This window comes from Chanodichthys erythropterus, chromosome 18 (genome assembly GCF_024489055.1).
Source record: "Chanodichthys erythropterus isolate Z2021 chromosome 18, ASM2448905v1, whole genome shotgun sequence".
Classification (NCBI taxonomy): Eukaryota; Metazoa; Chordata; class Actinopteri; order Cypriniformes; family Xenocyprididae; genus Chanodichthys; species Chanodichthys erythropterus.
This window is the reverse complement of record NC_090238.1, coordinates 28,225,693-28,253,091: the sequence shown is the minus strand read 5'-3', so window position 1 is coordinate 28,253,091 and position 27,399 is coordinate 28,225,693. Positions and strand designations below refer to the sequence as shown.

Genomic DNA, 27,399 nt, shown 5'->3' with positions numbered 1-27,399 from the left:
GTCAGTTCCTCAATGGCAGCTATTGCTCATTCGGGAGAGAAGATTGCAGCTGGCAGCTGGTTCCAGGAAGGGGTCCGCAGTGGAGGGCCCATCCATCCATTCCCCAAGGTCTCAGAGGCAGCTGTCCATCACCAGGTGCTCTGCCTAAACATCTTAAGTTGAAGTCTAAACAACAAAAAGACTGTTGCAAACACAAGTTGACTAACAACATTGAAAAATGAAAAAGAAAGCAATATAATTTAAACAGACATGGTTAATAAATAATCTTTATTAAAGTTTGACAACAAGCTTTTGACTGGTTATAGTCTGTTTTTCATCTTTCATCGATCCATTTGGGGGAAGGGGGTGTCTTGTGTAAGTTTGTTTCATGTCTTGCATCACTCTGTATGGCAGGGGCCTTGTTGGCTATCGACAGTCAGCCCAAAGGTCAGCGAGGATCAGCCCAGGTGCGAAGCCCGCTTTTCTTCTACCCCCTGCGGAATGCCCCATGCATGGTAAGAAGACTGTGCCATTTTTCTTTGCTTTTCGCAAGTTTTTTGCAATGTGTCTCTGGATCTCTGAGCAAATGGAGCTCTGAACAGTTTCCATCAATTCTTACTTGCAAATGCATCCTACCCTATGTATGCAGCGATCAATGCTAGACCTATAGAAATGCTCTGAATACTGATTCGGGTTTTATAGCAGTCCGGATAACCCATCAGGAGGTAATGGCTACAGATAAAGGCCCGGGTATACTTCGTTTTCCGCGTTCCGCTCCATCTCACGCACAGATGAGAGCACAAGCCTTTGGCTGTGAGTGCGGAAAGATGTTATCGCTGCATGTGCACTATCTAGTGTGTGCGTGGACGTCCACGTTCCCTCCTGATGACGCAAATTACCTCCCTCGGACAGCCAAAGTTATACTTTCGGTTTGAGTGAAAAGAGAGAGTACAATATGTTATTGAAAATAATATACTATTAATGCTGTTTCTTCATATGCAGTAGTGTATGCACTGTAGGTTAAGTGGGACATGAAGTAAAGAAAAAAAAAAAAAAAAGATGGGAGGAAAAATTATATTTCAGTGCTTTTGCTTTAAAGGTTCAGTGTGTACATTTTAGTGGCATCTAGCGGTGAGGCTGCGAATTGCAACCAACGGTTCAGTCCACCGCTCACTCCTCCTTTTCAAAGCAGATAGAGAAGCTATGGTAGCTGACACAGGACAAGCATGTCATCGCCTGAGACAGCAGAGAGTAGCCAGTCAAGCAAAAGTGCTCTGTAGAATAGTTTGTCCATTTAGGGCTACTGTAGAAACATGACAGTGCAAATTGACGACTTCCATGTAAGGGGACCCGTGGTGTATATAGATACAAATGGCTCATTCTAAGGTAATAAAAACATAATGGTTCATTACGTAAGTTCTTTATGCACCACTGAAAACATAAGTTGCGTCCCAAATGACGCACTATACACTATGCACTTTTACACTATGCACTCATCCATATAGTGCGTGAATTGTATAAGGTTATTTAGTCATTTAACAACGGAGTCCGATCCTCCCTTCCCCTCCGCTATGTAATTAAAGCTGCGACAGTTGAGTGCACGAAGTGTCCAACATTCCACACTTCGTTTTTTCCGTTAATTTAGTGCATCATCCGGGTATTTAAAGTGCACTTTTTCTTTTTGGAATTTTCAGTGTGAACGCACTACTGCACTATTTGTACTTAAAAACATCATGGAATAGTGCACAAGTACGCGAATTGGGACGCACCTATAGTCATGTTTATTATATTGCATTTCTATCAATAAATCCTCCTAAATATTACACACTGGACCTTTAAACCTGGATTTTTCAACCTCCCAAGGACCGTCACATACAGTATGATGATATCCTTGTATTTTGTTATCCTGATATCCTGTTCCTAAAATATAAATACAGCTATACAGTATATTGAAATGTATACTATTTGAGAAAAATATTAAAGGGATATTTCACCTTAAATTGAAAATTAAGTCATCATTTACTCACCCTGGTGGTGTTCTAATGTCATATGCCCTTCTTTCTTTTTTGGATTGCAAAAGAATAAAAAAAAAAAAAAATGTCCCGTTCGACAATCAATCCTTTTTAAAAAGACTCAAAAGTATCACAGAGTGATCCCATGTGACACGTGTTGTATATTCAAAGTGTTCTGGGGGTATTCGATACGGTTTGTTGAAAAACAAATCGAAATTTAAAGTATTATTTAAGGGACATCCTGGTCTTGTCTTGGTCTCAACACACACTAATCTTGGTCTTGGTCTTGACTTGGTCTCAGTTTAGGTAGTCTTTAGTACAACACTAGTAATAGCTTAATTTATTATCATTATTATTTTCTCAAATAATTCTATTTCACATTAATGTCCTAAATTGTATTCGTTTTGCCAGTTTGTTTTATTGTTAGCTTGAGGAGCCATAATAAAATGTTTTCAATTTGTAAGGCTATATGTGACATTTTTAGGTTGCACAATAGCTTTAATGAGTTGCTTTTGTAATCGCTACCGACAGAATGTAGCCCAGTGTCAGGAGGTTATTGTTGTACCCACATTTCAATGTCATTTGAATGTAATTACATGGAAATTTGGCAACCAAATGTGAAATGTTAATGTCCGTTTTGAAGAATAGAAAAATGTCGGGCTCTCGCTTAGGTGGAAAGCTTTTCAAAGACTGTCTCCGTATTAGATTCAGAATTCATAGACCTTGACCCCATCAGTCTGTGGCTCACACACAAGCCTGCTGGGAAAGGTGAATTACACAAATGCAAAAGACTTCCTGAAGAAAAAACATTCAAACAGTGAGTTTCAGAGGGAAAGGAGGAATGCAGACTGACAGAGATGGAAAAGAGAGAGAAACAGCAGGATAAAAAATTGAAAGTTAGAAAAAGAGAGAAAATATCAGGGAGATTATGGAGTGTAGATAAATAGGAGAACAGGTGGAGAGGTAGGTGTTGGTTTGGGCTTTATGAGAAGTCTGACTGACAGCTTTAGATAGCTGTGAGGTGAGGGCTTATTCTTGTATGAACGGTGCCCAGAGCGGTGTGGAGGCACAGCGGGCCATGACAGCATATTGGACTAGATCCAGTCACGAACCAAGACTATAGATTATGACTGTGATCTCTCCCCCTAGCCACTGTTCTCAGTCTGTCTTCTGTAATAGGAGAAGACTTGCTCCTTTCAACAGCTGGCGTTTTCACAGCCTACTGTAAGTCGTCTGACACAAAGGTACCTCATAATAGATGAACCTCAGAGCAGATGTGATATAAGCATTACAATCTGCACTAGGTCACATGTAGTTTCACAGAACCAGACTTTTGACATCAGCATAGTCTGGTCCATTTTGCAGTCTAATCTGGCCAAAAACTGCCCACTCAGCCCATCTGACTGACATGGAAAAGCAACCCACCAAAAAAATCTAAAATCCACGATAATATAGTTATAATTAGTAGACTGACATGGGGTAAAAAAAAAAAATCACAAAATCAAAAACATAATGGTGCAGTAGACTGTTAACAACATGAAATATGTTTGTGTAAAATGTATGATCGCAATTGATGTTCATCCAGAAAACTAAGTGCTCATTATTTAAAGGAATATGCTGGGTTCAATAGGAGTCAAGCTGAATGAAAAGCATTTGTGGCATGATACTGACCACAAAAAAGCTATTACAATGGAAGTAAAGTGGTGCCAATTTTGGGGGGGATTCAAAAGCAGAAATTTAAAGCTTGTGTTTATAAAACCCATTACATTAATTATTCTGTGTATCAATAAAATGTGTGTATTTTTTGAGCTATCTTTTTTAGTTAGGTGTCATGTAAATTGTAAATTTGGATCAAATTTACAATTTAAATAACACAAAAAATAAGTAAAAATATATATAAATATATATATATATATATATATATATAATATATATATATATCTTATTGCTGTACTTTTGAAACCAGTTCCTTATAGCAGTCAGTTGAATGTCTAAAGTGGACCTTCGAAATAAAGTGTTACCAAGTCTGATTTTGTGATCTTTTCCTACAGGTCAAGTTCTGGGTGTGTGGATCTTCAAATGGAATGCTATCACTCTGGATTATAGAGAATAGCACAGGGCCTGAGGGCCAACGGAGTCTGTGGAACTCAACAAGCGAAGCTAATATGGGGAAAGGGTGGAAACTCATTACCCTACCACTCTTCGGTTTGGTGGATCTGTAAGTCTAGTAGTTACAACCATCAAATTTATGCTGAAAGTCATCCATGGTCTGAGTGTGCACTTCATTTGTAAGTTAACAATGGCATAATCAGGTAAACAATGGCAGGAATGCATCTACTTAATTTGCATTCATTCTTACGGATACATATGAAAAAAGTTTTCACTCACCATTGAGCAAGCTGTAGTCATTTAACTTTGGTTTTGCACAAACCCACACATTTACTCGGAAATCCTAATGAATCCCTCTGGTGCCACATCCCTGCCTATGGGCCCGGCACAGCACTGCACATCCTGTGCTCACCATATCAGTCTTCGCAGTAGAAGAAAAAAACCTGACAGAGGGAAAAAAATCAATGAAGAGGTTCACCATTCATCCACACTTTCACTCCAATTAGCTACTGCTCTTGACTTGTAAGAATAAGGAGGGCCAATGAAAATAGAAGGGTGTTACATCTCTACATGTTTGATTGGAATCTCATCTAACCCTCCCAAAACCCCCACTCTTGTTATCCAGAGTCTCACTAATTCCAGTCCACAGAGGGTGATTAAAATTTCATTCCTGGCCTCCTTACCCCTTTCTTGTTGTAGTTCCATTTTTTAAGATTTATTCAGCACTTCACAGCATAGCTGCAAAGCTTCATGCCCCATGACCCAAAGAGCCAATTCTTACACATTTATTGCCATGGGAGATATTAGGGCAGGGGGTAGCACTCCTCTCAGGGATTTATTCAAAATACTGTAGCATAGGGAATGTGATGGGCTCTTCTGTAGTCATATATATATATATATATATATAGATACACATTTCTGGTAGTTTGGAAATACACCTTAGCTAAATACTTACACCTTATTCTTTTTGTAATTTGATATATTTTTTAACGAATAGTTGACTTAAAAAGTAAAGCCCTGCATTCCAAACCTTTTTCCTCATTGGAACATGAAAGTAGATGTTTAAAAGACTGAGCATACTGCTTTATTCCATACATATGAGAACCAAATGGGATTTGTCATTAAACCTGCAGTGAAATAAATCAGCACAAATAAGATTTTGAGTGAAAAATAACAAATTCCAGTCTTCACCTAAAAACTATTGTATTGCTTCGGAAGACTATGGATATAGTCACACAAGTCATAATGACTCATTTAATTGTGCTGTTTTTGGAGCATGAAAGCCTCAGTACCCATTCATTATTTGAAGTATGGAAAAGAGTAGCCTGGATGTTCTACTAAACATCTTATTTTTGTTGGACTGACAAAACTAATATGGTTTGGAATGACATCATGTGCATGTTTCACAGACATTCCATCTCCAGTGTTTATTGTTCCAACATGACTGTAGTTAATAGCTATCCTATTTCCTGCTGTGTTACCAGCATGTTTTGTTTCCATTTTATGTCTCGGCTTAAAATATATTTTCACTCTCTTTAATTTATCTTATTTCTTTTCTGTCACTCTTTAGGTTCTACCTACAGTTCAGTGCTGATATTTCATCTAGTGCAGGGATTGCATTTGCTGTGGACAACTTCACTCTGAGCATGGAGTGCTTCCTTGAAAGTGAGTATTGCAGCTTCATTATTTTCATTTTCTGCCATTTTCTGTTCTGAGATGAGAGAAGTAGCCATTTTAAAAATAAATAATTTATATAACCATTAACCGTCCACTAATTGGTTTTTTAGTGGCCGGTACCACCCCCTCCATTCAAGCTCAAATGCAGTTTGCAAATAACTGACTTCGCCTAAAGAGAATGCTATGAAACTGCTCTTAATTAGCATTAGTAATTTTTTTTTTTTTTTTATTACAGTGCTTTGGGTACCTGAAATTGATCCTCTGTGGGCATATCATGAGTATTTATTGACTGGCTGACTTTTTCTGGTTGACATCAACTTTTTTGTTCAGAATGAGGGTGCTAGAGCTGGTGAATTGACAGAATTGATTCGGTGTGAGCTGTTAGCTCTTTTAAATTTAAATGTAAAATGTTGCTTTCATTCTTGCCATTATAACTTGAAAATATTTGCAGATGTTTGTACAGCTATCTGGAGATTATCTGAATGAACTGATGTCCAAAAATTATGGTACTACTTTGTCAAAAAAAATTGTATAAATGGTCTAAAAAATGGACTAAAATCATCACACTGTGGGATCAAAGTGGCAGCCATCAAGAGAGAATTTTACTGAACAAATTATGTATACATACATAATTAACAGCAGTTTTAAGCTGTCTGCATTGCTGTTTTATTACTGGTCTTAATGCAAGGAAACATACTGAAAGCTAAAACTATCTGGAATTATAAATGAATACATTTTAAACAGCCCTATCCACTTCTTCTGGGAAGTAACGCACGTCTTCTCGCACTGTTGCCAGGGTCTAGAAAATGTGTATCTTCAAATGAAGTTTAATTCATTGTGTGATGTAACAAAGATTAATAACACAAAGCCATGGATGTAGCTCTGGCCTGATGTTTCATACAAATCACTCGCTGCTGAAGCTGGAATCAACTCTTCATACAGCGGCTTTGACACGTTAACTAAAATGTCATTGATGTCAATGATGACACAAGGATGACAAGACCTTTAAGCCAGTACTAAAAGGACATTGACAAGAAAAGCATCCTCTCAAGTTCCACATTTTGATTGTGCACGAAATTGTGAGCCGTCTGAGGGGGCTCTTTAGACGGATTTGAAGGAGATCAGCACAGGATATTGCACAGCTGGGAAAAGAACAGGAATGGGAATCATTAATGCAAACCTCTTGGATTAAACAGGATAAGATCTTTTATTTGTTGGCCTTATGGCGTCTCGCTTTTTTCTCTGAAGGTGCCAATGCATTTGCTTCAGCGTTTGGCACTTTGAATCTACTTGGCACTGACTCCATCATACATTTGCCCTTCTAGACCTTGGCAACAGTGCAAGAAGAAGTGCGTTACTTCCCTAAAGAAGTGGATAGGGCTTTACAGTTGTTTGTTGTGCTGTTTAAAACATATTAATTTATAATTCCAGTTTGTTTTAGCTTTCAGTAATGTTTCCTTGCATTAAGGACCAGTAATAAACAGCAAAGTAGACAGCTTAACCTGATCATACATAAACAACATGCACATGAAAAATTCTCTCTTGATGGTTTCCACTTTTATCCTCACACTGTGATGATTTTAAAGTGTCATTAGACATGATGAGATGTATATCTGAGATCTGAGCACTTCACAAAGGCTTCTTAATCCCTCTCCGTTGGCATGAGAGAGAGTGCCACTGATGTTGAATGGCTCACTTGGTCCATGAAATATTTGCCTAGCAATTTGTATCTGACGCCATTTTCTGCCATACATCGATTCGACATGGCAGCACTATGGCTGCCATTTATTCCATCCTCTCTGCCATTTCCCTTTCCGATGGCACTTCGGAATGTGTAGAGTTATTTATTATGCCCTCATTCCCTGGCTAAATTAAATATTATAGTTATGCATCTTCACACTGGGGTTTGCGGTACCCATCTAGCATTGTTTCCAAGGGTAAGCAGTGTGCATCATTGGCATGACTGATTTGTTTAAAATGTAATTGTTAAAAATTTGATACAAGCTACATAACATGCTTGTTAAAAGATAAATCACAAAAGATCAGTTGTTTTTCCTTGACAGCAATGAGATAGAATGGATGAATCTTTTTTCTCCAGAGAAATACGCTGTATTATTCTGACATCTGTCTCCTCCAGAATTTCAGAATAAATATCATTTCAGTGTCATCAAATTGTGCTCAGGTTGGCAAAGATACCAAAATTTAAAACATTACTTTTAAAGTAAAGCATTACTGTAATTTGTGCCATACAGGGCTTGCCAATAACACCCGCCAAATGCCACTTTGGCGGGATAAATTTTATATATAATATATACGTTTTTCAATTGTAGCCTTATAAAAAGGCAACTGAAATAATAAACTAAGTGCAATATAGTGTTGTCAGAAATATCGATTTTCCACAGAATAGACACATAATACCAGCTGCGCTTTCTCGCTCTCTCATCTCTTCAACAGTGAGTTGACAGACAAACCCGCCTCCCCTCACTCACTCGTTTAATTTGCTCCGGATGAATATTGTTGGTGTTACAGGGCTTGAATTTTGGCATGGGATTGCGCATATTGTGCATAATTTTACTCCTTTGCACAGATTTTGTTCACACCCGAAGTGCACGCATAAAGCCGCCTCTGTCTCAGTACTAAATTAAGTTCTTTTTCACTGCTTATTGCTCTTAAACAGTCAAATACACAGAAAATAATGTCAACATTCCGGCCTTTGTGAGTATTCATGTAAGAGAAGAAAACGCATGTGTAACAGCATAATGGATCTGTGTGTCAGGTCTTAAAGTGACAGCAGCCTAATATACCTGCTACCAAATTATGTAATAAAATTTTAAATATCTATATGATATATGAGGCCGTTTGTCTCCATGGTATTGATGTCAAAATTGTGGCCAAGTGAAAATGCTGAGTGCCTAGTAACTTTGAAAAAACAAAAAAATATTGTCAAGTCAGGTGCTGTGTAAGCATGATGCTTATTGTAGTTCTAGATTAATGCATTTATTCATCTCACTTGCACAAAAGAGATTCAGTATTTCTCAAAATGAATAAAAAACAGTGAAATGCAACATACTTTATGTATTTAATCTCACTTCATTAACCAAAGTCTTTGCTGCTGACTTTCAATGATCCAATTAAACCATACTAATAGGCAAAAATGACTTTAGAATAACATAACATTTGTTTTGTTTTTTGTTTTTTTGCTGGAGTAAACTTTCTTCTCCTGCATCTTATCCTTATGTAATCCGGAATATGGAAGGTTTGTTTGAGCTGTGCCTTTTTTTTTTTTTTTTTTTTTTTTTTCACTGATTTTCTTCAGTGTGAGGCTTATTAATTTCACTTTGGGTGTGAAAGGGGCCTTTACATTTGCCAAAAATTATATTAAAAAAAAAACAATATCACGCACATCACTGGCAAAACTACTCAATTAGGGTGCTCCACAAAAGAAATAAGAATCGATATAAGAAAAATGTCAGCACACAAAAGCTCCAAAAATACAAAAAAATAATAATAATGGACCATCACATAGGTGATGTTTCAAGCATGCAGGCTCTTCATCAGACGTCTCATAATGCTTAATAAAATACAATAATAATAATTTTAATTATAATAATAATTAACATGTCAATTCATTAAAATTCAGTAACAGATGCACAAATTCTCAAAATGCTTGAGCTTTGAAACTAAGATCTGGAGGACAGTGTCATGGAGGCCTAAAGGACTGGAGCTGAAAAGCCCTGGTTTAGTGTTTAAAGCTCAGAGCTGGTAACCAGAAGCCTGCTTTTATCCCCACATATCACAAGCTATGATCCATTAACATTGTTTCATGGTGCAAGGCTCTTAACCCTTGGGTTGCTCCAATTGGACTGCTCATGCAATGAGCTTGTGGTGTCATTCTAAAAAGTTTATGCACTCTGTCATGTGGTGATAAATAAAGTTTAGACAATTCTATTGCTTTGTGTTTCCTGTAAGAGCATTAATTTCATCTCATTGTGCTCCAGTTGAAACAGATGGCACTGGATTCACTTTGTGGGTGTTTACCTCTATTTCCTGGCTTTGGCATGGTGGCAGACTCTCTTATCCTGTTTTTATTAGTTTTCTTTTCAGAACAGGGAGTCATATCAATAAGAAAATTTGCATGCCTACCCAGAGCGACAGTCTGTGATGGTAAAATAAAAAATAAAAAAAAAGGCTGTCAGGAAGTCATACTAGGTTTTTTAGGATTCATTCTACAGCACTACCTGTGGTGCCCAAACCTCATAAAATCACCAAGCGCTGCATTTATGACAATGCCAGCTGCTCAGCGATTGTTTGGTGTTTCCCTAACGAGCAACATGCAATGCGTTGCTTCTCGGCAGCATGAGTGGAATGCTCCAATGTATCTCACAGGGATTGTGGGTGCCAGATATGCAATTTGATTTGAGATATTGAAATTCTGAAATGTTGACACATGGAGCTAAAGAATGGTTTAGGTAGTTTATATATTCATCATGGATTTGTCCCAGTCTTAAACATCAGATTGACTGTAAATTTCATAAACCATGCATTTAAACGTACTAAAGCTTTAGGGCAACTTATTGTCTGTGAAGGGCCCAAGCTTATAGTTTGAACTCAATCAACCATTACTGGGAAATAAAAAAATAAAATAAAATAAATAAATAAATAAATAAGCATCAAGCTGAAATATTATGAATGTATCTGGCAGCTGGAGTCAGATATTATGTGGTCCAGTGAGAATTGCTCTGAATTCCAACTGAAAAAACCTAGTTCAAGCAAATGTCAATGTTTTAGTTCTCTTTATTTATTTCCATCCCAGGTTTATGGATTTGTGCCAAAAAGTACTTAAAGGATACATAACACACACAGTTTCTGCCAATCTCATGTTAATCTTGAATATCTATAGAGTAGTATAGCATCCATCATATCTTCTAAGAGTCTTAAGTTTGATCATATTTATAAAAGATAGATAAGCTGTACCAAGTCTTTCTGAAAACAGCTGAGCTCCTGGAGGCATGCCGTGGGTGAAGCTAAAGAGTGACGAGCGTGTGCAGCTTTTGTGTAGAGATCGTCTGCAAGTTATAAATGGTCAGCTAAACAAATGTATTTAAACACACACAATACACCATCGCATTATCACTAGATAACTTTTGAATCACTATAATGAATATAGCGTATAGTGAATGATGAATAATGAATTTATTAATTCACTATGTTCGTATTGTTTACATTATATGCATTTTGCCTATTGCCAACAAAACAGACATTTAATGCAGTTTTACTCATTATTGCTGTGACCGCTCCATATTTCAGTTTTAAATGATCTGTAAATCCAGCGGCAAACTGGACCTTTTTTATAAAACCATAAGCACTGATCCTGAGGGCTCGAGCAGCCATGGAAAAACACGAGATATTCTCTATTAATTTTAACCAGTGAAAAAGTGATTGCAACTACCAGACACGACTCTATCCTTATTTTGATAGTTAATTTAAGATGGTTTCTATGGTTAATTTAATGACAAATATTGAGAGCGCATCAATGTAACGTGAGCACAAATCTTTCAGCTCCACTTAATGCTGGATTCTTTGGGAAGCAAGGTTATCTTTCCCTCACATCCAAAAACACACTTCTTTGGTGACATTGTTGATTTCGTAGTCTAAAAACAAAGTGATAAATCTATCTCATGCAAGTCCTGTGCAGGGCTGCCGACGACTTCTCTAAAGCCGAACGAAGCGTGTAGATGGGCGTGCTCTTGCTCTCTCGCCCTGGTTGATGTGTGTGCGCATGCTTTTCTGGAAGAAGTGCCCGTACAAGGAATTTCCACCCTTTATTATGTAATAAAGGGCCATACTCGAAAAAGTAAGCAATCCGAAGAGTATTTTTGGCACAGAAATACTCCGTTATACATCCAACAATACATCCAAGTTCCAAGTTTTTGAAACTTTGGCCATGTTTATCATGAGAATCCAACTCTTTAACAGTGTAAATAAGTCAGAATGCATGAAATAGCATTACCCCCCCCCCCCCCCCCCAACCCACACACACACACACACACACACACAATTCAGTAAATTACATTAGATATCAAGCCAAATTGCATTTTTATATATTGTATTAAATAGCAAATATTATATATAAAAATAATATTATTATATTTAATAAAATATTTAAAAGTTTAATACAATTTATCCTTCTTTTTTTTTTTCTTTTTTTTCATCTGGACAAGGGACAGGTCTGGACAATTTTAGCTTGCATTTGTGAGGTTTCTGCTGCTTGATATTGCAAACTGCTATTTGTTGTTGTCATATTATTAAATACATGTTTTATCATTTTATCATATTATTATGCCTAATAACATCTGGCAAAGGGGACAACCATTGAAAACTTGAGTACATTTACATTCATGTTGATTAATGTACACTGTCCCATTTTTAAATAAAATAAATTGAAAATAAATACATTGAAAATTCAATTTTAATGTACTGTTAAATACACTGATTTATAGCACACATAGTTTTACAGTTTACTGTTCTTCTAGATATGTACATATAATATAAATCAGAAGTCTCGCACATTCACAGAAAATTGTATTGCAAAATAAGGTGGAGACTGTTCAAAACACTCACAAAAAGTATTTGGGTTCTTAGCTGTCAGCCATTAGTGGAACATGCTTTTGGTAATGTGATGAGTAAAGATAGTTAACTATACCTGTTGTTGCTCTGATAGGGCAGAGTGAACATGAAGGAAACTGACTTTATTCATTAACATTTTCATGCCACTTTTTCTTTTTTTATATATATATATATATATATATATATATATATATATATATATATATATATATATATATATATATATATATATATATATATATATATATATTGTCATATAATGCAATGAAATCCATGTATTTTTTTAAGTGTGGCTTAAGATTTTTAATACATTTTAGAGCCAGAGCATCTTACAGGTATGTAGGTGCAATTTCTGTGTATTCTTGCCAACTATTGTGTCGAGTTTGATTTATCGTTTTCCCTGCAGCACTCCAGTAAGTGCTGCTATCTAGACTACAAAGCATGCATTTAAAAGTTCTCATCTGACATCCCCCTTAAGAGAAACTGACAGTGGGCAGAAAACCGCTCTGACTTCCAGCTTCGTTTGAATTTATTTAGACCCCTGGGTATATATACTATTGGAATACTAACACATGCCATGCCCTAACACATACTTAAAAAGATGAGCCTTGTTTCTGGTGTGAGGAACACAAGTTTGAGTCTGACTTTCTCAATCTCATTACCCTCTACTGCCCCCATTATTTCCTGTGCTTTCTGTACTGTCACTGTCAATAAAATTGGCATCAATATGACCAGCACACTATTTCAGATGGGCAAAAAAAAAAAAAAAAAAGCTTCTGATGAGTAAACTGAAGAGACGGCAGCAAATCATACAGCCATTTTCAAGATGTCAAGGACAGTGTTTTAAAGATAAACCAAAGTCTTATGGGTTTGGAATGACAGAGTGTTTAAAGGATGACAGAATTTTCATTTTTGGTTGAACTATCTCTTTAAATGGTTTGTCTAGGCTTTAGGATTTAGATTATCATATACCAACCATTCAAGAATCTCAACTGTCCAGTTGGATATGGAGACATATTGAAGTATTTGAAGAGTGATGACTAAGCTGTTTTCTGATTGTCCTGGCAGATTTGAAAAACTGCTGAGTGACAGTTCTCCCTGGAGCAAAGGATTACATTCTTCCACAGTTCAAGAAATCTTGTCTTTGACCACCAGCCAAAATTGTGTACTGCAGTGTGCTGGTGCAGCAGTCAAACTACTCGTAACTTGCCATTCACAGTGAAAGTAAAAAAAAACAAAACAAAAAAAAAAACATGAATAATCAGAGACATGGACCGGTGGTTACAACTCATGCATGTTATGGGTACTGCATTACAAGTAGCATATTATGTAATGTTTGGAAGTAAAATGTAGAATGACACTTTTTAAATATACGCTATATGCTTCAGTTCAAATCAAATAAATAGCATGCATTAGTTTTCTATTTATCTCATTTATTCTTTGACAAATCCAATTGGGTAAAAAAAAAAAAAAAAAAAACTCGCTGAAAAAAAGCTGAATATTTAAATAGTTCTTCCAGGTTTGTGGAATTGCACACACAGATCAACCACTAGTCATGTGCCTATCACTGAAAACTGAGAGCCACACAGCGTTTGTTATGTAATTTGGAATCAGTAACCGACTACAATTTGTAAGTAATCTACTCAGCACTGCTCTGAAGTAACTACTAACTACAGAATTGTTTGATTTAAACTTTGTTTGTTATAAAAGACAAAACTCTTCTTTCCTTTTTGCATGCGACACAAGGCAGGGTGTCTCAGAGGTATGATTTTAACGGATCTACTTCCTTTTCGATTCCTGAAATGGGAGAACAGATAATAGCCCTGCGACAGGGTGCATCATGGGAAGGAGCTTGTAATGGGGAGTCCAGATTGTGATGAATGATGCCAACTCTAGTCAGAGTGGTGCGGGAGTTTCGTGGGAGTAGATGAGTATTTTTAAAGCAATGATTAAGAGATTGAGATGAGAGGTAGCATTTTTCACAGAGTCCCAGTATTGTCTGAGTGGCTACATTTGGGGAAAGGGATGATTTGTCTTCACAGGGAGTTGACAATTGGAACAATGCAGAAGCTCATGTGGCTTGTCATAGTAATTAAGAAACATGAACTAAACTCATGACACCATTGGTGGTGCTTGTCTACTTTTGTGGAGCTTAGTCTGTGTTTTAGGTCTAATAAGTACATGTATAACATGCTTCATAATCAAACTAATACTGTCTAGTAACTCTTTGAAGACAAACGCTTGAATATTTGTTTCTGCCAGTTATTTTTTATCCTACTGAGGTTTTTAAGAATTCATTGAAAATCAGCCTTACCTGTGATGTAAACCTCTGGTGTTTGGTTACACTTTATTTTAAGGTGTCCTTGTTACATGCATGCAGTTATAGGTTTAAGGTTAGGATTAAGGTTTGGTTAGTTTTATGTAAATGTATAATTTACTATTATAACAAGGACACTGTAAAATAAAGTGTTGGCAGTAATTCTATTATTGGAGTCAATTATTCTGCTTATACCACAGTACATATGTTTATTTCAAGACATTTTTAGAATTTCCATCACTAAAGCTACCTCCTTATGCCGCAAATAAAATATCTTCCATAGAAACTGCACAAGTCAATGTAATTTGCAATTATGCAGTCAGCAATCCTGGAACTACTACATAGCTGTGTAATCAACACATCAGCCAATCAGAATCAAAAACTGAACAATGCAATTGGTATAAAATTATATAAATAATGTATGCTTTACCCTGACTGCTCACTATCCTCCTGTTTGAGCATTAAGCGGGCATGTCCATAAAATATTACCCCATGAAAATCGCATGAGAGGAGGTGATGGAAATGTCAAATCCAGTCAAAGAGAGACAGGAAACAGAAAAATGCTCATGAAATGCAAAGGCATATGGCTAAATATTACATGCCCCTAGAAAAGGTTTTATTAGGCTTTCTAAAAAAGTAAAATATGCTAGATAGCCATATATTCTTGGTGGCTTGAAAATATTGCCTATTAGATTTTTAACACTAAAAATGGGTAGTTTATTCGCATTTGCTTTTTTTTTTTTGTACACTGTTTACATGCACATTTATAAGTAGTGGCCTGGTGACAAGGAATTTTTCCTGTTGGGTATAATTCATATCAAGATTTTGAGATCTAGTGTTCACCCATCTGAGACTTCTACATCATCAGCAAGCATCCTTATTAGCATATCATTAACATTTCTCAATGTGAAAAGTATGCAAACAGTTGAGCCATTTTTCAGCGCATGTTTCTCATATATTCAAGCAATTCTCTAGACAAATATGCGGATATCATTACCAGCTTTATAGAATGGATATTGTCATGGAATATATTATCTAAAAGAATGTTTTTGTTTGTTTGTTTGTTTTTTTTCCCTTATGGCAAATAGAGCAGTTTTCTATAGGCTTACAGAAACTGTGCTTTTTACAATGCCTGCAACATATTCTCTGGCTGCAGTAGTGTTGTTGGACCACAACAATGTATTGTGTCTTTTCTCTCATCCTCAGCCAATGGAGAATTTCCTCCGGTGGCTCCCATAAGCCCCATGCAAGTACTGATCACACCAAGCAATGAGAACATCAAGACCACTACACCACTCTATGTAGAGCCTGGAGCGTCTACAGAATGTGAGTTTTAGCTACTTTCATGTGCTTGAGCTCTTTGTCTTTTTTGAATTGTTTCTAACTTTTATCTAGCTTGTTCAGACTGAAATGTGCCCCAGTGTGATTTACAAGTCTGAAGTTTGGTACAAACCACGTTTATTCTTGTTATTGTATTGAAACTATACAGTACATGAGCACTAAAACAAACACATTTTCAGTCATTGTTCAAATAGTCTGTTTTAACTATAGTCTCTTACGGTTACCATCCAGGCCTGCGTTCCCCAAAAGTAATGTTAGCCAAATACGGTCGCAAGTTACATCTTCATCAAAATAGTTCAACAAATCTATGTTTTCCTGAAACAGTAGTTCCAGCAACCATTCGCAAACAGCATCGTAAATGTGTGCAAACTTTTTGACTTGTGGTTAGAAGCATACCTGTAGTTGCTTGTTATTATGACATGTGGACTTGTGTCAGGTTCAGACTACACAATATCAGACCAGTTTTGGCACGAGTTGTTTGATGTAGGGTGTCATGGTGATTTGTAAACAACAGTGGATGTTGGGACGCAAGAATCAGGGGCGTTTCCCCCAAAGAGGCAAGGGAGACAGTGATGAGAAATGGATGAGAAAATAATCCACATTACAAAAATAGAACACCACAAATATTACAAAATGTGACATTAAAAGTGTATAAATCACTCTAAAGTAACACTGTCCAACAGTGACACCAACAGGTAAAGTTACAGCCGGAGTCCGCATCTCTCTTGCCTCCCCTGGATTTAGTGGGGGGTAATTGGGAATGAATGGGGGAAAGTCACGTGAGAGGAGGCAATGTTTCCATCGCGCAATGATGGGTTCACACGATAAATCCCGCTTCTTGTTTTCATTTGTGCACTGCGTTCGCGAATCAGTCTGAATGAACAAGATGATGGCATTCATGGGAAGGCTAATTAAAATGCAATTAAACAGATCAGCCCCTTAGATTTCACCGTTTTGTCATGTCAAAATCAAACTTGAAATGGCCAGAAAACATGATGACTGTGGGGGGTGAAATTAAAGATGCATCTTCTTGTTTGTGACCAGCGTTTGACCAGCATGACTGATGACTGATGGCATAAGTTGACTGTTAAAAACAACAGCTGAACATCAGTTCACAAATAAAAAATATATTGCTTAAATTGTTACTGCCATATGTTATTATTTTGGAATAAATGTAAAAATACCAGAACACCACTGCATGCCACTGGCAAGACTTTATATATATATATATATATCTATATATATATATATATATATATATATATATATATATATATATATATATATATATATATATATATATATATAAAGTCTTCATGAAGTCTGCGATGCTTCATGAAGTCCTGACAGAAAGATTTCTAGCATTCTAGCATTTCATTTTTATTTTTTTTTTTTTTATTTTTTTTTTTTTGGGAACCTATTAAAGGTGACCAATAGCAGCTAGAAGCTCTTCCATACACAGCTTTCAAACATGGTGAAACGACAGAGAGAAGATGATATTGGTGCTAATAGGGGAATTATCCATTGGAGGAAAGGATCGTGGAGCTATGGCAAAAAATACTCCTGCCTTTATGATGTTTCTTGCGGGACTACCATGGCAGAGTGAAAAAAGATTAATTTTTTTTTTTTAAAAAGATGGCAAATCAGCAACCCAGTGAGTACTGGAATTAGCATTCTGCTAGTACAACCATTGTTTGTTTACTCTCTGTTTTCCTGAAGTCAACCGCTAGTTCTGTCTTCTTGATGATAGAACACAATAGATAACATAACTTGCAGTACATTCAATGTCTTTAATTCCATTTAAATGAGCAATATCACACCAGTAGCCGTGCCTTATGGCTGTATATCAACACGGCTGTGATTCATCCGTAGGCACAAGGCCACAGGCCTATTTTACGTTTATTCTACACCTCTGTTTCCACTCTCATATGAACGGCTCATTTGACTTCCTGCTTCTATTAAGCCACTCCCTCCGAAATACTCAGTGTGCTCAGATTGGTTGGGAGGTTGGTAGCTGGCCCAGTGTATCATGATTCGCCGAAGCGTCCGGAAACGCCACGCCCCTTACCATTCGTAGTTACATGCTAAGCTGGAAATGTAAATAATGGCGTCTGTATTGCTGTATCAAATTGAGCCCGAATCAGATCCAGATCAAGACGGTCAATCGCAATCGCGGCTTTTAAAGGACATTTATGAATGGTATTTCATTTAGTATTTGTGTCAAAGTGTTTAGATATGCTGTCACTGCTGTTTGTTAGCTTTCAATATTCAGTTGTATCCTGATTAAAGCTTTACTGTTGCCGAATACATGACTGAGTAGTCACATTTTTGTAAAGGTAGCGTTTAATTTATAGCATGAACAACTGTTTGTCTATGAACATAGACGTTTGTTGCACTAGAACTTAGCTAACTGGCTAGCAAAAATGAGTTGCTCTTTGTATATGTCCTTGATGCATTAAAAATAATAACAGAACTATAACATTACGTTTAAAAGACATACTTACAGTTTGAAGCCAATAAACAGCAGCTTCTGCTTTTAAAGTGTAAGGCCCGCCCAATCGGCCCAACGGCGGTTTCCCACCTGGCGGGGAAGGTTTCTTGCGCGTTTGTCTTTTCAGTGTGGCAAAATAGTTTAATTCCAATTAAACGTTTATCTGACTCCATTTTATTATGACCTCGAATTTAGGTTTGAATGCCAATTGATAATTGACAATTTATACGATAATTTATCTATACATTTGATGATTCTATTTAACTCTTTACTCTTATTTTATTCGTTCATTCGGATTCCTATAACGCTTTGAGTCTCGCACCGGCCGGGCATACGATCTCATACGCACAATCTCGTCAGTCCTGGTCATTAGACAGAGGCGATGATTAATATTCTAGAGGCCTTACCCACTTTGCTCATTCTAGAATACGTTTATTTAGTCCCCATAGATCTGAACACACCGAATTAAGGTAAGATTACTTTAACCAGGGCCATGACCATTACCATAAAATCAGGCTGACCAATTTAGCTTCCTCTATTGGTAACTTTACATAATCACGCAGTGGTTTACCCACAGACACTTAGTTAGAATAATCTCACCATAACCAGAGGTTGAGGCCCACCCTGTTTAGATTGATCTAGCAACACTCTGTTGCTCTAAAAGGAAAAAACCCATTATTAGCCTACACAGTCTAAGTATACTTAACTAATGCCAATGTGCTAGTCGGAGCTCTAAAATATCAGTTGGTGTGCCCCACTGCTCCACCTAAACTGTACTTTAGTCCGTTACTAACCTGAGCGTAGATTTGTGGGGTTATGGACTTAACGTACGCAGAGGTGTATATATATATATATATATATATATATATAATCCACCTGTTTCCGCAGGGCGCTACTGTAAAAAAGAACGTGGGATTTTATATATATATATATATATCCACCTGTTTCTGCAGGGCGGTGAGGTGGCGGAAGTAGCATACCAATGGCATTTTGTGTTCTAATTAGCGAAGAGGCTAAGTGTTTTTTGGATCATTGTTTACTTTGTAAAGTTACAAATCGTTATGAGAGATGTCGTTACGGCGCTCAGGGACAACATTTCAGTTTAGTACATTTATTAGTTAAAGGGTTACTTCAGGATTTAGCATTAAGCTTTGTATTAGTAGAATACCACTAGTATTTTCGAATTAGCGTGCTTTCCCCCTTCATATCAGCCCGAGATGAGAGATTTATGCATTTTTATTCTGTAAAAAAGCCTCAGATGACGCAAAAATCGTCATTTTGCGTCATCTGAGGCTTTTTTTGGCCAGAGGCTTAAAACTACAGCCAGTAATAGCAGGTAGTTCCGCATTTTTTCACCACGCCCATACATATGCGCATTTGAGGTTACTCACGGACATAGATCAAAGATTATATCAAAAGTGGGTGTCAATTATATTTTTAAGCTTACAGTAATTAACTTATTTTGTCTGCACTACATCAGTGGTTCATCTCGCAAATTTATCGGTCTCTGCAGTCATCTCAACCAATACAGAAACAGGCTTTTGTGGTAACGTTAGCATAAATAGATAAATAAACTCAGTTTTACAGAACAGTGGCTTTACTTTGATAACAGTCAACTTATATGCAACTTATATGTAATTGTCTATCTAACGTTACTTTGCTAAGTTTGCAGTTTTACTGCTACCTACAACACTACATATAGGCTACTGTGTTATCAGTCTAGTATCAGCGAGTCTTACCTCTAGGCGAATACGCTTAGTGCCAGATGCCCAGGCTGTTCGTCCTCTGGGAAAGTGAATATAGATGGTATCGCGGTGTCCTTCAGAATGGTTCTCTTCATTGCAAAGATATTTGGTTCGTAGTCCTCGTGCGTGAAATGGAGACTACATATTCTGCGTTTTTTTAGGTTTTCTATAACGGTGTCATCTCCAAACTTCGGGTGTTTGATGGCCCGCAGCCACTGTTTACATCGCTCCAAATCTTTAACTTAATCGGAAAATGATGGAAACTTGCTTGTCCTTTCCTGGTTTTGGGTGTACATCCAGGTACAAAGCAATTTAGCACCATTTCGCTGTAAATGTATGAACTAACTCACGATTTATTTGTTTGAATTTTCCTGGTAATGCCGCCTGTAACCGATAGGCGTGGTTTGGTCGTGGCCTCGCAAGGGCAGCAAAACAAGTGCATTCTGGGAGTTGTTGTCTTTCATCCACATTAGTCAAAAATACATTTTCTGCCTTTTCTCAGTCTAGAAAGCTCCAAATTCAAAAATAATTTCACATTTCTACTATATAAATGACCAATTTTAAATACACATTCATTTCCAGGGGTGAAGTAGGCCTACCCCTTTAATAATATCACAATACAACAAACAGATTTCGTGCCCTTAATAGCCCTTTACTTTACTGACCTTCCACGAAAGTGCTGCTGCATCCTAACCCTGCAATACATGAACAACCCACTGTCTGTTCTTCACCTGTCACTGATGCTAGCACCAAAGCCTTATGATGTGATATTTTACTCCTAACGTGTCGTGCGTGCCAGAGCCAGTCGCGTTTTCACTGTATGCGATGCTAAAGACTACTTATGTTAACCATTGCGATAATAATTACACACGTTTATGGAAAATATCAGAGACTGCTTGAGGAACGTAGACAATTCTTATATGATTATAATCGTGTATTTATTAGTTAATGTTTTATCCATCACTTCCCTGTGCCTGTTGATTCCTGACAAATGCATACAGATTCACAAACTCCGGTTAACTTGTTTAACTCATAAATCCTGTTGTCTTCTCATGAGCTCCCTCTGTTGCTCTGGCTGAAATCGGGATAGATAGACGGAGAGATCGCGCAAACGTCCTCGGATTGCAATCATCGCATAATTTAGAGGAAAATCAATAGAAATGCCCAGAAAAGTGATGTAACCATAGGGTATGTTATCAATATATTTCTAAAAGTTTAAGCCTTTGAATTTAAAAGCCTTAGTGGAGTTGTTTTGTGCATTATTGTGATCGTAAATAAATGGAAGCAGACGCAACTGAATAGGTATGCGTTTTCTTTTTATTTCAATATAAATATCAGTTAGATTTAGCATGATTGATGTGCACTCCTGACATAAATTAATAAAATACTGTTACTGTAACATTTTTTATTTTAAAACATTGTTCAAATATTGATGCTGGAATCTTAAATCTTTAAGTAAAAAACAAACGTTCGCAAGTTTGGATCGTTAAATCTTGAATGACTGTCAGCTGTTGAATGAATGAGTGTCACGTTCAGCTTGTTTACTTCGAACCGGAAGACACTCCCACGTTTGACGCAAGGCCTCATGGGGTGTAGGAAACTTGTGGATACATTTCATTCGATATTTCAGCGTGTCTGCAGTCAGCACCGTTTCTGATGAACCCATGACTCAAACATTAAACAGCAAAATTATGGGAAAACAAAAATAGTGATATGTATTTATTTATTTATTTATTTTATTTATTTATTTTATTTCAATTAAAACTAAACTGCAATAGAGAGCCAACATAAATACATTTTGTCAAAACTATATCATCCTAATCATAATTCTTGTGATAATGTCAATTGAAACACTTTTTGCACATAAAATAGTTTCATAAATATTGATAAATTATACATATTTTGATGTTTGACATGGATGCCAGATCCAAACAACACTCCAAATTCCAACAAAGGTAGCGCTGTGCATTATAAAGACTCGGGAGTCTTTGTTTTCACAGCAAGTTTTGAGTTATTCTCTATAAACATTAAAGCACCTAATTCAAAGTCCAGACCACATAATTCCTTCTGAGCACACTGAAATTGTTGAAATGCTTGAGTACACCAAATATGTTGGATTTCTAATGGATATAGAAGATGAATGCTTATGAACAGAGGCTCGGATACCATCTCTCTCTCTCTCTCTCTTTCTCTATCTCTATGAGTCTATGAGTGCACTGTGGAGAAAAGAAAGTGTGCCATCTACTGGACTATTTCTGCACCATTTTTATTCACATCAAACAGTTTTGTAAGGCCCGTTGCAACATCTAAGGGTGCCACTACACTACAGCTTTTGGTGCACACCTGAGTGCATGTGACATCAGAGTTTGGTTAATTTAATTGGTACAAATGTGAGTTTCAAAAGTCTGCTTAAAATTGTCTGGAGAAGTGTGAGGCACAAGTCATGTCATAATCCGTACTAAATCATGGAAATGCTGTTGGGGTCGTCCCTACAGTTTGGTGCATTTTGAACTGAGCAGTTGTGTTAAAAATTAAATTATTGTTATAAGAGGAAGAAAAGGTCTAGGAAATTTGTCCACTTCTGTTACATGACATTTTTACAATTCAGTGTGTAACAGGGAAGACCTTAAAATGGTTGATGTTTTAAGCTAATGAAGCCAGTTAAAAACTTGGAAAGAAAAACATTCTAGCAAAAGATTAACATTCATATTTTCATATCCAGTATAATGTACATTGACACAATAAGGTGGACATGTTATGTTTAATGCTAAAAGTCTTCTAAACAGGAAAAGAAAGAAGAGTTTATAACCGATAATTACTTTGTTCTTGGAGTTGCTTTCCCTCCAAGGAAATGTCATTTCTAGAAAGTCCATGTGATTTAGAGAATATGCTTAAGATTTGAAAGGGCAAGTAGCACCACTGTAACAGGGTGGACTGAAGTTTGAGAGACAAACTAATTTCACAGTTTTACACATTAAAATTTGTCATGTCAAGGAGTCATGAAGTCAAATAAGTTAATGTATATGCTATTACTCAAAATTGCTAATTTAGAAATGTATATGAAAATTTGATTTCAAAGTGAAGACTTTTTAAATTATTTTTAAGTACTAATCATTATTAATTTGTGTTAATGGGGTGCATCTAAACATGGAAAACCATGTGGCATGAGAGTTGAATAACAGTATATGTAAAATATGCAGTATTGTTTCATAAAACACATAAAATCCACCAAACTGTAAGAATGATCTATTGATAATATATCATTTGCATCTTTGCATGCTCCCAATCACATGCACTATAGTATAATATTTCCATTCCTCTCCAATAAATTGCCTTGTACAGCAACTTGCATTCTTTCAGTCTCTCATTTGTGCAGGTGCCATTTTGTAATCAAACCACATGTGAAAAATCTAAACCATTCTCTGTAAAAATACTATATACAGAGTTGAAATTTCCCTACAATCATGCTTTCAAATGATCACAATTGGTCATGAGGACTGTACAGTAAAACATTGCTTCACATTACCATGATTATCTATTGAATGTGAACAAATCAGTCTGTAAAAGACATGTTCCACATGACCTTTGAAAATGTCCTACCAAATGCCATCATCACTGGGAAGACTGATCTGTTTGCCCATAGCATATACAGGTGTTCCTCTTGTGTTCATGCTCATTTGAGCATAGCCATTTATCAATATGGTGTGCTTGAGTGATTGTGAAATGACTCCCACGCCATTTCAGCCTTAATAAATCTGAACGATCAGCTAATCTGCTATTCATCAGGACTCATTAGCAGAGCCTCAATCATGCAAGGCGTTATCCGGTGTATTTCAGCTGTGAATGGTCAAAATACTTTGTCCAATTTTTTGTCCAGTTTCTAACAAGGCAAAAGGAGGAACATTCAGTGCTTAGTGTTCTCTGAAAATGATTGGTTTCACTCTACCTACACTGAATCAGTCTACCTTCTTGAATTGGTAGCACTGCAAACAATTTCATGTGGTGGTGGTGGTGGGGGAGTAAATGAGTCATATACTGTAGATTACATTTTTTAATTGCGATTAATCACACATTGTGAAATTAAGCATACACCTTTTTTCTTTTTTAACACATTAATTTTTTTCATATTTTTTTTTAAATTAAGAGCTTGTTTACATTTTAGACAAGTGAAGTTGCGATACAGAACAGACCACATGTTTGCGCATCAATATAGCAGACTCACGCATGCTTACTATATGACTCCTGTATGTCCTCGCAATTGTCTTTACCTTGATTGCAATCCTCATCCATCAAAACTTTATTAGCGAGACAGTGGTTTGCTTTATCTAGCCAATAATTGTAGTTTGCGTATCATCTGGCCATACAGTGCTGAGATGTTTTGACGTTCTGATGAGCGCTCTTCAGAAACGATCACAGAATATGAGCTTGTGCTTTAAAGTGAAAACATTGGAATGAATAATTCACTGAAAACGCAATGTGAGTCTCTGTTCTCTCTGCCATCTCTGATGTAATCAGCCTGGTTTTCTTTACATTAGCGCTATTTGAATGAACTCGCTCACTGGATCACTGGACCGGAGTAGTAGCTTAAAAAGTTCTGATTGTAAACAAAGCGAAACGAGGGTTTGGATGGAAATGTCTGCCAACCAGTGTTATTTGTATATATATACAATGTATATATACAATGTACAATGTCATTAATAGCGATAACATAAGTAAATTAGCCAATTTTGTTTAAATTAAGGATTGCAGAAATGAGTACACCCTATATTTAATTCAACAAATGTATAATATTCTAGCACTTAGTATGACCTCCATAATTTTGAATATACTGCACAAGTTAATGACAAATTGTCACATCTGTCCTGTTTAACTCATGAATGATGAGCTCCTTAAATGCCCAGGCACTTCTCACTGTACTCCTCCTCTAGCAACACCATAACATTTTGGATGCTGTTAGATCCAAAATGATTGATTTGGTCTCATGAGACCAGAGTATTGATTCCCAGAATCTATATTTTGAAAATATGGGCTTTGGAAATGGCTAACTGACGTTATTGTGCTTTGACTACAGTAGGTAGTTCCAGTGAGAACAACAAACATGCATGTCATTTCTGCAGGCTGCATTTTACTCTGTGAGATAAGCAGTCACTCTTTTCATAACTTTTGCTGGATCTGAGACACTCGCTTCGTATTTCTCCTGGTCTTTGTCTAGCAAAAAAAAAAAAAAAAATCCCTCATCACTAAATGAAAGCTTAAAACAAAGGCCTGATTATTTCAGGGGCCTTGTCACAAGTCCATTGTTTTTGAATTTCTGTGTTACTTTTGCTATATTTTCACACTTGAAACAATGATTTGGTAATCCTCTTGTACCACTGTCCTCTTTTGTGCTAAGAAATAAGTCTCCTGACAGTTCTCTCCCAAGTGGTTCCATTGTTGTCAGCATTAAGTCTGGGAATGATTCAATGGGCTATATAACACATTTAATTGTCAAGAAATTACTTATCTTTAAATGTTTTGGTTCAACATACTTACCTTTTGATCAAACATTGCCTTAAACTTACACCAGAAAATTTTTATTTTGTTTTATTTAGTAACTTTTAGGAGGGTGTACTCATTTTTGCTACACAACATTTAATCACCTTGATAAGAAAATCTTATTTTCCTGAATAATTTTGACATGCTTCTATGGTAATTGATTAAGCAGACTTGCTGGAACATTATATCTGTAAAGAACCCTAACATGTCTTCTAAGAAATTGAGTAATTGCTAATTCGGAAATCTGTACTCATTTATGCTTTGCACTGTGTGTGTGTGTGTGTGTGTGTATATACATATATATGTATATATGTATATAGATAGATAGATAGATAGATAGATAGATAGATAGATAGATAGATAGATAGATAGATAGATAGATAGATAGATAGATAGATAGATAGATAGATAGATAGATAGATAGATAGATAGATAGATAGAAAAAACCTTGGTCGGCATAAATTTCTATTCCTGGCTGGGCTTTTTTGTTTTTGTTTTTTTTCCCATTTAAACTCAAAGGGAAATCAAGTTGCACATCAGTCTTCCCTTGCTTCAGTCATGGATAATTGATATAGCTTTGAAAAATGTTTTGATGTTTTTGATCAATTGTGCAAATATTGGATTTTCCGTTCATGCATCTGCTAACCCTCTTGTTATCTCTAATTTTTCCTTCTCTTCTCTATTCCTGCCCTCTCCCATTCCATCCTCCACTATCGATTTCTTCCTTTGCCACCATGGCACCTCATTTTGGCAAGTAAAGCCCAGTCAAACTGGGGAGTTTGCCTTACGCTGACTCATCTTCAGCGCTGTGGAGAGAGGGAGCATGTTCTTCTGTCAGATCAGCTCCTTCGGCCTTTGTCTCCTTGATTACTTCCTCTGACTTTGTCTACGTGATTGCTTCTCTTGATGAGAAAAAAGAAGCAGCCTGCTACCCTCATGATGCACTGAGTAACGCCACTCAGCTTCCGATGACTCAGACATTTCCACCAATCAAACCTTCAATATCTCTAATAAAAGGAAGTATAAGACCATAATTGGTGATATTTCTCTGGCACATGATCTCTATACAACTCAACAACAAGCTTTCTTTCACTTCAGATCTAATTACAGATCTCTATAGGCAGGAACACACCAAGCTGACGGTCAGCGGTCGGGCAGTTTTTCTTCGTCGGCCGACTAAGTTTTATCAGTGTGTTCCGCACCGTCGGCTGAAGTTGGTCCTCATCTGCTTTTTTTCGGCTGATTCTAAATGTTGAATCGGTGTTGGAGCTCGTCGGTCCATCGGGCCTTCTGATCATTCTGATTGGCTGTTCAGCTACTGCTGCCTGCTGGTTCGGAAAGGCATTTCATCTCACGCAGGCGCAGAACTGACGTGCTACTTGGCCGGTCGGTTTGGTATGTCAGGGCAACTTTGGAAACAGACGCTGCCGAAGTGAGCCAACCCCGCAGTCTGCTTTCGTCGCCACTAGTTCGTCGGCGTCAGCTTGGTGTGTTCTGGTGTGTTCTATAGGTTCAGATGCAGACTTGGGTAGAACAACATCACTGCACGGAAAGAGGTGCATTCCG

The 27,399-nt window shown here is 36.8% G+C and overlaps 1 protein-coding gene across 1 annotated transcript in view; it reads left to right on the top strand.

Annotated features, from left to right (window-relative positions):
- Window positions 1-27,399, top strand: part of alk (ALK receptor tyrosine kinase) — a 504,605-nt gene that overhangs the window by 442,512 nt on the left and 34,694 nt on the right. The window contains exons 7-11 of the mRNA XM_067367730.1: window positions 1-135; window positions 394-494; window positions 4,043-4,209; window positions 5,671-5,765; window positions 15,928-16,047. Of these exons, the coding sequence (XP_067223831.1) occupies window positions 1-135; window positions 394-494; window positions 4,043-4,209; window positions 5,671-5,765; window positions 15,928-16,047 (618 nt within the window). The remainder of the gene's footprint in view (window positions 136-393; window positions 495-4,042; window positions 4,210-5,670; window positions 5,766-15,927; window positions 16,048-27,399) is intronic.